The 10,197-nt window shown below is 35.6% G+C and overlaps 3 protein-coding genes across 3 annotated transcripts; 2 read left to right on the top strand and 1 right to left on the bottom strand.

The window, feature by feature from the left end:
• Positions 1-32: 32 nt before the first annotated feature.
• Positions 33-3,262, bottom strand: LOC133295803 (protein MANNAN SYNTHESIS-RELATED 1-like; the record flags this gene model as incomplete). Its single annotated transcript, XM_061494656.1, has 5 exons — positions 3,009-3,262; positions 2,448-2,583; positions 2,257-2,327; positions 981-1,066; positions 33-612 (listed from the first exon to the last, which is right to left on the bottom strand). Coding segments are annotated over exons 1-5 (975 nt in total), but the record flags the coding sequence as incomplete, so codon positions are not given.
• A 2,796-nt stretch (positions 3,263-6,058) lies between these two features.
• On the top strand, positions 6,059-7,228 carry LOC133295802 (protein ALP1-like). Its single transcript, XM_061494655.1, has 3 exons — positions 6,059-6,346; positions 6,451-6,676; positions 6,777-7,228. Exons 1-3 carry the CDS (start codon positions 6,059-6,061, stop codon positions 7,226-7,228), a joined length of 966 nt encoding a protein of 321 aa, XP_061350639.1.
• A 243-nt stretch (positions 7,229-7,471) lies between these two features.
• On the top strand, positions 7,472-8,519 carry LOC133295801 (uncharacterized). The gene is made up of 2 exons (XM_061494654.1): positions 7,472-7,816; positions 7,908-8,519. The coding sequence occupies exons 1-2, from the start codon at positions 7,472-7,474 to the stop codon at positions 8,517-8,519; spliced, it is 957 nt and encodes a 318-aa protein (XP_061350638.1).
• Positions 8,520-10,197: the final 1,678 nt, after the last annotated feature.

Here is a 10,197-nt window from a genome sequence, read left to right as displayed (position 1 = left end):
ATGAAAAGATGAAATAAGAACAAACATCTCACCTTTGTGTAAGTTTTAGGGAACAAATCCTTAAGAGAATCAAGGCTGCTATCCCACCTTGATTGTGTCACATAAACTGTGGTATCCTTTTCATAACCAATCTTTCTCAAAAACACAGCAATCTCTTGTGCATTGAAGCAGCTCTTCTCTCCATCACTATCACTTCCTTGGCAACCCTTCTTACTCAACATCTCAACTCTCAAATCCACAGCTATAAATTGGCCATCTGAGTTTCGGCTTAAAGTTCTAAGTCTTTCGACCATGGAGTTAACAAGGTCACGCATTTCTGGCTGTAACTCTAAACTTCCATACATTGCCAAGCATGCAATAGAATCACTGTCACCTTTTTTCCCAGCCTTTCTCATGTTAATTGAAGGAAAGTAAGTTGCAAGCCTTATATTTCCCTTTGTTCTATAAATTGGTTCAACATGTTTAGCTATGTAGTCTTCAGTAACCCGATTAGGGACCTTCACAGCAGCAATTTTATGTGTTGATATACGAGCAGGAAGATCCTTTACCACTCTGACCACTCCTTCCATGCTTTTCATGAACACATCAACATCATAAATGTCCTCAAAGTTCCTGACACACAAATTATTTTTAAGTACAGCTTGTATATTTGAAGTAGGGATGGGGGGACAGCTAAATGTGACACTTCTATTATGAAGTAAAGCTTCTAAAGATACAGATGACAAAAGATAGATACTGAAACCACCTGCCCTGCTATTTCTTAAGCAATGCTAAGTAAAATTGTCTTTAGCAGTTGAAAAACTAATGATAACTCAACTGCGCCCTATAGTTTACAAAAGCTTTTAAAAAATGTGCTTTTACATTCAGAAAACCTCTTCTTTTCTTTCAAAAAAATGGGCCCTTAAATAGGAAAACCAATTACCATCAACAATTTCCTTCTTATACCCTCAATCTTTTATAGAATGAAAGTCAGTACTAACCTTTTGTCACCAGGTTGGCTTCCTCTGATGTCAGGGATCACAAGTGTTGCCCCAAGATTTCTAGCAACAATCACCGCATCTGCTATCTGGACAACGCATTACCAAAAAATTACGGAATATGGGAAATAATAATTGAATACATGGATTAAGAAGTCAGGATCAGACTTCACATAAAGTTATAAGGCAATGAATAAAGAACTAACAAGTAACAACCACAGATTGAGGGGGAGTAAAAGCAAAATCAAGTGTTCAACTCAATCCTAGTCATAAAGGTCAAAGTTCTAGATGATCATTAGATTAAGCAATATATTGAGAGCACATGCAATTTAAAGAATCACGTGGAGCAAATTAAAGTCAGTGAAGAGGCCACAAGTGAAAAGAAGTATATTGGTGCTGAAAGAAGATCAAGGGAGAGAAAAACAGATCAGGAGGATAAAAAACCCTCCTAACAAATAGAAATATAAAGGAAAGGAGATGTACAGTAGTGTTGAACAAGGGATGCCAAGCAAGGATAAGCTGGTATTTCTATCTATGGAGATACGGAAGGTATAACTGGCAAGGAAAGCTCAGTATCTCCAGCCAACAATCCGATGAGGAAAATAACATCGGTGTGTGTACGTCTGGGAGAATGTGGATGTTCTGGGGGATTGGAAGTTAGGAATGCTCAATGTGTAGCTTGTGTCTTCTTCCGACATTGTATTAGCCTCTTATAAGGGTTTTCTGGCAGTTGGGAGAGAGTGGAGAGACCGACCTGTGGAATACGCGGGCGGTGATGGTGGATGGTATAGTGGTAACAGGAAAATCGTGGGGGGCAAACCCATGACTCAATCTAGGGATTCGCGACGGGTTGCCTCGCAAGGGCGAGTTCTGCCCATTAATTGAGGTAACTTTCATACTCGCCAGGTGCCTAAACCATCCTTTCGGGTACAGAAAATAAAAAAAATGGGAATGGGAATAACTTCAAAATTTGCAATAACACACCTTCATAAAGGAGGAAATCGCACATAAATATAGTAAAACGATGGCAAAAATTATAAATCTCATCATAACAATTATCAGTAGCATATGGTAACTAGAATGTCATTAAATACTTTTATCCCTTTCTATCTTGTAGAAATAATACACAATAATAGCATCATTTCTTTTGGTGGGGAGAAGAGGGAATTATAAAAGGGGAAAATATTGCTGATGTTTGAGGAATAACTGTAAGTATCTATACATAACTGATACACAAGCAACTCCTCAATAAGTTAAGCACATTGGTTGAATCAGTTACCTGAGATATATGATACTCTGGGCCATTGGTTAATGAAAAGGTAACAAACCCCTCAGTCTGCTCGCCATCATCTGCCAGCCATAGCCAAAATATGAATTAATAAGGACAGAAAGATTGAGCGCAAGTAACTGTGTCTAAGTACATAATATCAGTTCCTTCACAGTTTGCAAGTCTTGAAAATCAAATCTTACCTCCAGATGGCTTAGCCCAACATGGATTTAACTGATCAGCATCTCCCTTCCAAAGCCCTATATTCTTTCTTACATGAGTAGCATCAAACTTTGAATTTTCAAAGCTGAAATCCTCTGTTGCTCCTGGAAGTTTATCCTAGTAAAGCAAAAATTGAAAGAAAGACAACTGAAATAAATTAATTGTAACTATGATTAAATCATTGTCTGTCTAAGAAATTAGAAGAGTAATAGTCAAAATAAATCTGCATCAGAAAGGCACTTGGAAAATGCATTGAAATGAGCCTCCTATTTTATAGTATAAGGTACCACTCTTGTTCATCCTAGTCACTATTTTATAGCTTTTAGTACTGTTCGTGTTCATTCTAGTCACTATTTTAATGAAAAATTATCTTTCACCATAAGCAATCATGGTTTCCTTGTTTGTGAACTAAGGATCTATCATCTCTACAAGCTTTAATTAAAAGAATGAAGACGACAACTTTAGATTAAAAGAAAGAAAGAAAAAAAGCGAAAGATGGTAGCTTTTAGTTTAAATTAAAAAAAGGGAGGATGAAATCTTACTTGAACCGAATCAAAATGGTCCCTTTTGATCATATGTATAAGCATGACGAACATAGTGAGGGTGAGCACACCAGCCACCACTTGCCTCAAATCCACTCCCATTTTGTTGGTATCACTCAAAGTGGTGAAGGCAAGATCAGAATCTAGAAGAAGCACTAAACTTGAAGTAGAACAGAAGCAAAACAAGGCATTTGAGCAATGAAGACCCAGAAAAAATAGAAGCTTTTAACAATAGATGGAGATGTGGGACACTGACAGATACTCTACCCTATAATATTCCAACACAAGCCAAGTGGGTGCTGTTTTGAGAGGGTATCTTTCTCCATTTCACCACCGACACTTCACCCTGACAAGTGACAATGATGTGCTTCCTATAATCCTACGTGGGATTTTCTTTCTTTGTACAGATTCTTTCTTTATGCTAATTATGTGTTTAGTGATTTTTTCTTTTAAACGATATAATTTATTCTCACAAAAAAATAATATTCATATTTTTATTTTTATTTTATTCATTTTCTTTTTTTCTTTATTTATATATTTCTTTCACTCAAAATGAAACACATTTTTCATTTTTTCCTTGATTATTAGGTTATATTGTTTCTAAGTGAATGTAGATAAGTTATCCACATTCACTCTCACAATGGTTGAAAGATTAAAAAAATTAAAATGAGAAAGACTATTATAACCTTGAAATAAATTATAAGGATTCGCTTGTTCTGCAGTTACTGCAGTTAAGTTATCTGCAGTAAACCCAATACGACGTCGTTTTGGGACGAAAATCATGGTGTTTTTATAATTTTAATTTATTTCAGGAATATTTCAATGTGTTATCTTTATAATTATAATTTTTTAATATTTCAATACGTCGTTTTGGGAATAAAAGAAGATAACTTATCTGCAGTAACTGCAGAAATATTTTTCTTAAATTATAATTACAAAAATACTATAATTTTCATCTCAAAACGACGTCATTTTGAACAAATAACTTATTTACATTTGCTGCAATAAAAACGAACCCTAATTATTATTTTTATACTAAGTGAGAATTGGGTATATAATTTATTTAAATCTCTTGTCATCATACTAATCCGAGTGACTTATTTTATATTAACTATTCGATATAAACTTTAGAGAGAGAAAATCATTTTTTTTTAAACGTACACCTAGATGTGGCGTGTATTTTTTAAGAAGAAAGAAATTAATCTTAATAATGCCAACCCAAAATTGGTGAAGTAATTGGATTGGAGTTTTGGATGAGTGTTGAGAAAAGAGCCGTTTGTAATAACAAATGGGGTCATTTTATGGTTTTATAATTCATCCTAAGGGGGTGTTTGGTATGCAGCAATTTTTTTTTTCCAATGGAAAGTGTGGTATGGAAAAGTAGTTTGCTGTGTTTGGTAGGGGGGAGAAAAGTTTGTCCATTGGAAACTTAATTTGCGGTGAAGGTGTTTGCCACCATTTTACGTTGATGAAGTTTGCCATTGAAATTGTGGAATAAGCAATTGCCAACGCGGGGGGAAAATGGGTCCAAGTTTTTAAGACCAAAACACCCTTAGCCCTAGATATAAAGAGAGGGGTGAGAGAAAATTTAATCACAAGTATCCTTTCATCCACAATCGTTTTGCTGTGAAGCTGTTGCCTCTCCACCGTGTTGCTGGTAGGTTTTGGAATCACATGTAATTTCTTTTCTAACTAACAGTTGAATGTTCATCGATTATTGTTAACCTTCTTTATCATTTCATAGATTTGACGAAGACAAAAACTTGAAGAGGTCGGACTTCACAGGCCGAAAAAAATACTTCAAACTTGTTTGATTCAGGTACGCTGTGTTCGTTGTGGTCCATAAGTACGAAGGTTGGATTTTTGCCGTGAAATGTGTTGTCATGAAGCATTTACTTTACCTAAATGCTAACATTTTGTTGTTTTTCTTTCACTTGTCGTTTGATTTTGAACATTGGACCTATTTTCCCTTTTTTCAGTTGCTCGAAAAGTTCCCATGAAGCAATGTTATCTGTTAACTTATAACTTTTACAGCATTTCATTACAATTGTCATACATAAAAGTCGAAATATTTCTTCATTTTTTGTGTTTTTGATTTTATTTTTCGACCGAGTTCATTACAAATGTGAAAAATTTACTTTTTTGGGTTGTGTTGGATCTATAAACAATTGTCATTTATTCCACAAACAATGTGGGGTACCTTGTTTTTGTGAAACTATGAACAAAAGAGAGATGGGCTTGTGTCTTGAAGAAGCATGAGTGGATGTTGTTGTTGTAAAATTATTAGTACAACTTCTTTTTTGATTCCTCTAGGACTGGTGTGTATGAATTAGTATGCATCTTTTGGCTATTTTGCTAATTCTCTAGATTCACAGATAAGGTTTTGGCATATCCTTAAATGGCCAATTTTTTTTTTTTGAATTGTTTTATCTTTTTCCATATTTTTTCCAGCATGTGTTTAATGTTCTTCTAATCCACTTGTCAATTGTATATATATAACAATATACCTCGAATTAAATTTACAAAATAAGGTATAAAATAGGATCTTGTCCTTTGAGTTGTTATGTACAATTATATTTCAAATAGGAATAAAATTTATACAGAATTAGTGAACAATGTCTCGCAATGGCAAACCACAATTGATATTACAAAGCGGAGTCCTTTTTAGGTAAATCAATACTGAATGTAGTCATTCTGTATGCCACTGTCCTTTTCGTTATTCTCGTGCTTTGCTATGAGCAATGAGTGGGCATCACGCAAAATTTATTAATATTAATCTTTATAGCTTGCAGAAACCGAAACTCCCACTGACAAACATGAATGGAATGGAGTGCAGTCTCATTGTTGTACTCATATGTTACTTGGAGTCTTTGAATGAACTTACAATGATGTTTATTACTATACTTGCTTTATTATTAGCTGATCTCGAAAAAAGAAGAAATGCTAGGAAAAGAGTCACCTGGAATTGTTATAGAAGGGCGAATTTAAGGACTATATATTTCCATAGAATAGTTTACATTAGTGAAACGGCTTGTATTGAGAATACCAGGATGGATAGGAGATCCTTCATTAGGTTGTGTGAATTACTTAAAGTTGTTGGGGGCCTTGAACCAACGAAGCACATGAGTGTGGAAGAGCTCGTTGCAATATTTCTACACATTCTGGCTCATGATGTTAAGAATAGGATCATTAAAAGACAATTCTTACGGTCGGGTGAAACTATTAGTAGACAGTTCGCCAAGGTTTTGCAGGCTGTGCTACGGTGCCATACGGTTTTACTTAAGAGACCTGAGCCAGTCCCTGAAAATTCAACCGATGAAAGGTGGAAATGGTTCAAGGTAACTTCTTACTTACACTCTTTTGCTGTATTTACAAATTAGTTGAAGATGTTAATTATTATTTATGTCATTTTCATTATTATTTTCCTGTTTACGAATTACAGAATTGCCTAGGAGCGTTAGATGGGACATACATCAAGGTGAATCCGTTGCAAGTTGATAAGCCAAGGTATCGGACAAGGAAGGGTGAGGTAGCAACAAATGTTTTAGGCGTATGTTCTCAAGATTGTCAATTTATTTATGTATTACCTGGATGGGAGGGATCAGCAGCAGATTCAAGGATCCTAAGAGATGCTATATCCCGTTCGAATGGATTGAGGGTGCCAAAAGGTATTTCATTTTAAACGTTACTTTCCATTTAACAATTTTTCAAATTGTAAAATAGACATGGGAATTGTTTATAACAAATATTTCTTCATTACATGTGTAGGTTATTATTATTTATGTGATGCTGGTTACATGAACGGGGAAGGCTTCCTTACACCATACAGAGGGCAAAGATATCATCTTAGTGAGTGGAGGCAAGGGGCGCAACCAACAACTCCACAAGAATTTTACAACATGAAACATAGCTCTGCTAGGAATGTAATCGAACGATGTTTTGGATTGTTGAAGGGGCGTTGGGCCATTTTAAGGGGAAAATCTTTTTATCCAGTTAAAACTCAGTGTAGGATTATAACTGCATGTTGCTTGCTTCACAATCACATACGACAAGAAATGGCAGTTGATCCCTTAGAAGATGATGCAGTGGAAACTCAAATGACCCATAATGAATTTGCGGAGAACGCTATGATCACTCATGTTGAGTCATCTAATGCTTGGACACTTATGAGGGATGAGATGGCACATCAGATGTTTAACACGTGGAGGGGACATGATTGATTTGGATTTATATGTTATGATCGTTGTGTGTGGCTGTTATTGCATTATGTTATGTATTATTTTATATTAAAATACATGAATTATAAACGTATGTTTTGTGTAATATTAACTCTTATTAGACTATTTATGACATTATGTTTGTGTACTAATCTATTTGGTTCCATGTTTGTGATATGATTACATGATGATATTGTCTGTTGTGGTCATTTCCAATGCCATATATAAATTTGTTGCATTCTATAGATGGCGGGTGACAGTCAACAATCGAAGAAACGAATTAATCACACCTGGACAACACAAGAGGATAAAGCACTTGTGGAGTGCCTTCTTGAAATTGGTTTAGCCTGGAAGGGAGATAATGGCTTTAAGCCAGGATTTGCAAATCAATTAGAAAAGATGATGGACGACAAGATCCCCGGATGTTCACTGAAAGCATCCCCTCATATAACTTCCCGGATTAAACATCTTAAGAAGCACTATAATGCAATCTGTGAAATGAGAGGGCCTAATGGTGGGAGCGGTTTCGGTTGGAACGACAAAGACAAGATGATTAACGTGGAAAAACATATTTATGATGACTGGATTAAGGTAAATTAAGTTTATTAAATTATGTCTTCAATTGTTGCTATATGATTATATTTTTTGGACTTCATGGTTGTACTAATTTGTACCTTATCAGACCCACCCCAGTGCCAAAGGGCTTTTTAAAAAGCCATTCCCATTCTTTGATGAATTAGCACCAATCTTCGGGAAAGAGGTTGCAACTGGAGAAGGGGCAGAGGGACCTGAAGATGCTGTTCAACAGATGGAAAAAGAGGCTGCTATTTATGATGAGAGTGGGAATTTGGCAGATGATTTCTTTGAACAAATGCTGGACCCTACACAGAGTCAGAATTACTGTCCAATGCCTGAGCCTACAACTGAAGAGGGACCTGAAGTACATTCACCTGTGTCAGTAACTGTAGCAAAAAAGGGTAAGAAACGTGCAAGGAGTGAGGATGCTGTCATTAACGTGGTCTCTGAAGCAATGGACAAGCTTACCCAGTCACACTCAAAAACAGCTGACAAAATAGATAACTTGGTTGGCTGTTTTAAACATAAGGCAGAGGATAGGGAGATGAGAAGGTCAATTCTGGAAGAATTAAAACAGATTGAAGGATTAAATGCTTCTCAAAGGGTGAAGGTTGCAATGATCATGGGTAGAGATAGCAAACTGACTGATGTTTTCATGAGTGGAGGTTATGAGGAGAGAATCTTAGTGGTGGCATCGCTGTTGGAAACCGCTCGGTAGAACGAGCACAACTTTTTTTGGGAACCCATTGTAGGTACATGGGTGTTTGTGGAAAAAATATATTTTGGTGTGACATCTTTCAGCTGTACATTTGAAGATATCCTTTCTTACATATTGTGGCAGTCTACGTCTTCAGGGATCCTTTGGCGCATGTATATCATGCCTTCACACTATGCTGCAAGTTGGTTGATAAGCTGACAATTTTAGGAAGCCTGTGAAGAAACATAGGGTTTTTATGGTGACTAATTATGGGAATTAGGGGATAACATGTACAAGCATGTCTATATTTTTATTTTAATGTTTATGTTAATATCTTTTTGGTGTGTTATAGTTAGTTAACTATGTGTCTGCCAAGTTGGTGTCATCTTAGGCCTTACAGTGGCACAAACTTATCAGTCATTGTAGAATGCAGCCAACTAACACTGTCAGCTAAATGCATCTGCAAAAATCCAACCGATGGTATGTATTCTACGTCTCTACTGTGTATAAAAATGATGATGTTACATTACAGCATCGTTAGACTAGTGTATGTGACCTTGATGGTGGAATTCCTGGTAACAACAGTCAATTTAACCTTTTTCATAGTATATTGCCATTACTGTTTGTTTCAGAATTTAGAAGGAGAATTTGGATTTTTGGCCTCTTGTGTGTTGACAATGCATGAACCCCTACACGAAAGGTAACTATTTATTAATGTTTTTCTGTGATTTAATTGATCACCTAACACTGCTTATAAGAACCATAGGTGTGGGAACCATTTTTATGTTTTGTTGCTAACATATTTTCCATATTTGGTTTAGTTAATGGCATATGCTCATTCTTGGATGGGAGACTATTCTGTGTTCGTTGCAGACAACAAGAACTTACCTTATAATTTGGTTGGTGTGGCTACAATCAATATGTCAATGAAGGCTTACCATGATGACAGTTGCTTCTCTGCTTATCTCACAACTACACTTGGTTATATAAGACTATATATATAAGTAGTTTTCTATGACTATTCCACGCTGTCAAAATGTAATTTATGTACTTTATTAGCTCCCTAATGTACGTTTGTTCAAGAACAGGAATATAAGACTTCCATGTCTTGTAAGTTACTGTGAAGTAATTCAATCTAAGTTGTATGTGGAGGTTATTTATTTGTGGAGGTCATTTTCCCATTCTTTCTTATTTTCATTAAGCTTAGCCATCTATGAGTAGCAATAATATACGGCTCCATGCTTGCATAAGTCCTTAACCTGCATATTACAAATGGCCATCGTTTCTTGCTCTCAGCCAAATGTAAGAAAATGCACAATTTCTTCTGAATAAGTCATTCATGAATCTGAATTTGCTCAAATAAACTGACTGAATCTAACCAATTATGATATAGTTTGGGATTTACATGATCAGTTGTCTTACGAATGATTTACCAATCCTTCACACGTAAATGTGACTTGAAACCACAGCTAAGGGAACAACTTTGCATAGAATTATTACACAAGCCAACAAATACACTGAAAAATTCAAAATTGTCTATTAAAAATTGACTCAGTGAGTAGAGGAGAGCAATTTTTAGGCTCGGGACCCCTAAGTAGTTTTTTTGGGAGGTCCTTCAATCTTGATGATAGCGTAAAAATGGAAAAGACAAAAATATAAGAAAAGACATAGATATGCTATATTATCCATTAAAAAGGGA

The sequence above is a fragment of the Gastrolobium bilobum genome, unplaced genomic scaffold, assembly GCF_033153095.1.
Source record: "Gastrolobium bilobum isolate Gb01-03AN ecotype WA unplaced genomic scaffold, APGP_CSIRO_Gbil_v1 utg19851, whole genome shotgun sequence".
Taxonomy (NCBI): Eukaryota; Viridiplantae; Streptophyta; class Magnoliopsida; order Fabales; family Fabaceae; genus Gastrolobium; species Gastrolobium bilobum.
Note: the sequence above shows the minus strand (reverse complement) of the source record. Positions and strands in the feature narration are given on the sequence as shown.

Coding starts and splice junctions, on each gene's coding strand:
- LOC133295802 (XM_061494655.1), top strand. CDS start 6,059: ATGGATAGGAGATCCTTCATTAGGTTGTGTGAATTACTTAAAGTTGTT. Junction 6,347..6,450: donor AAAGGTGGAAATGGTTCAAG/GTAACTTCTTAC, acceptor TACGAATTACAG/AATTGCCTAGGAGCGTTAGA. Junction 6,677..6,776: donor TGGATTGAGGGTGCCAAAAG/GTATTTCATTTT, acceptor TTACATGTGTAG/GTTATTATTATTTATGTGAT.
- LOC133295801 (XM_061494654.1), top strand. CDS start 7,472: ATGGCGGGTGACAGTCAACAATCGAAGAAACGAATTAATCACACCTGG. Junction 7,817..7,907: donor TTTATGATGACTGGATTAAG/GTAAATTAAGTT, acceptor GTACCTTATCAG/ACCCACCCCAGTGCCAAAGG.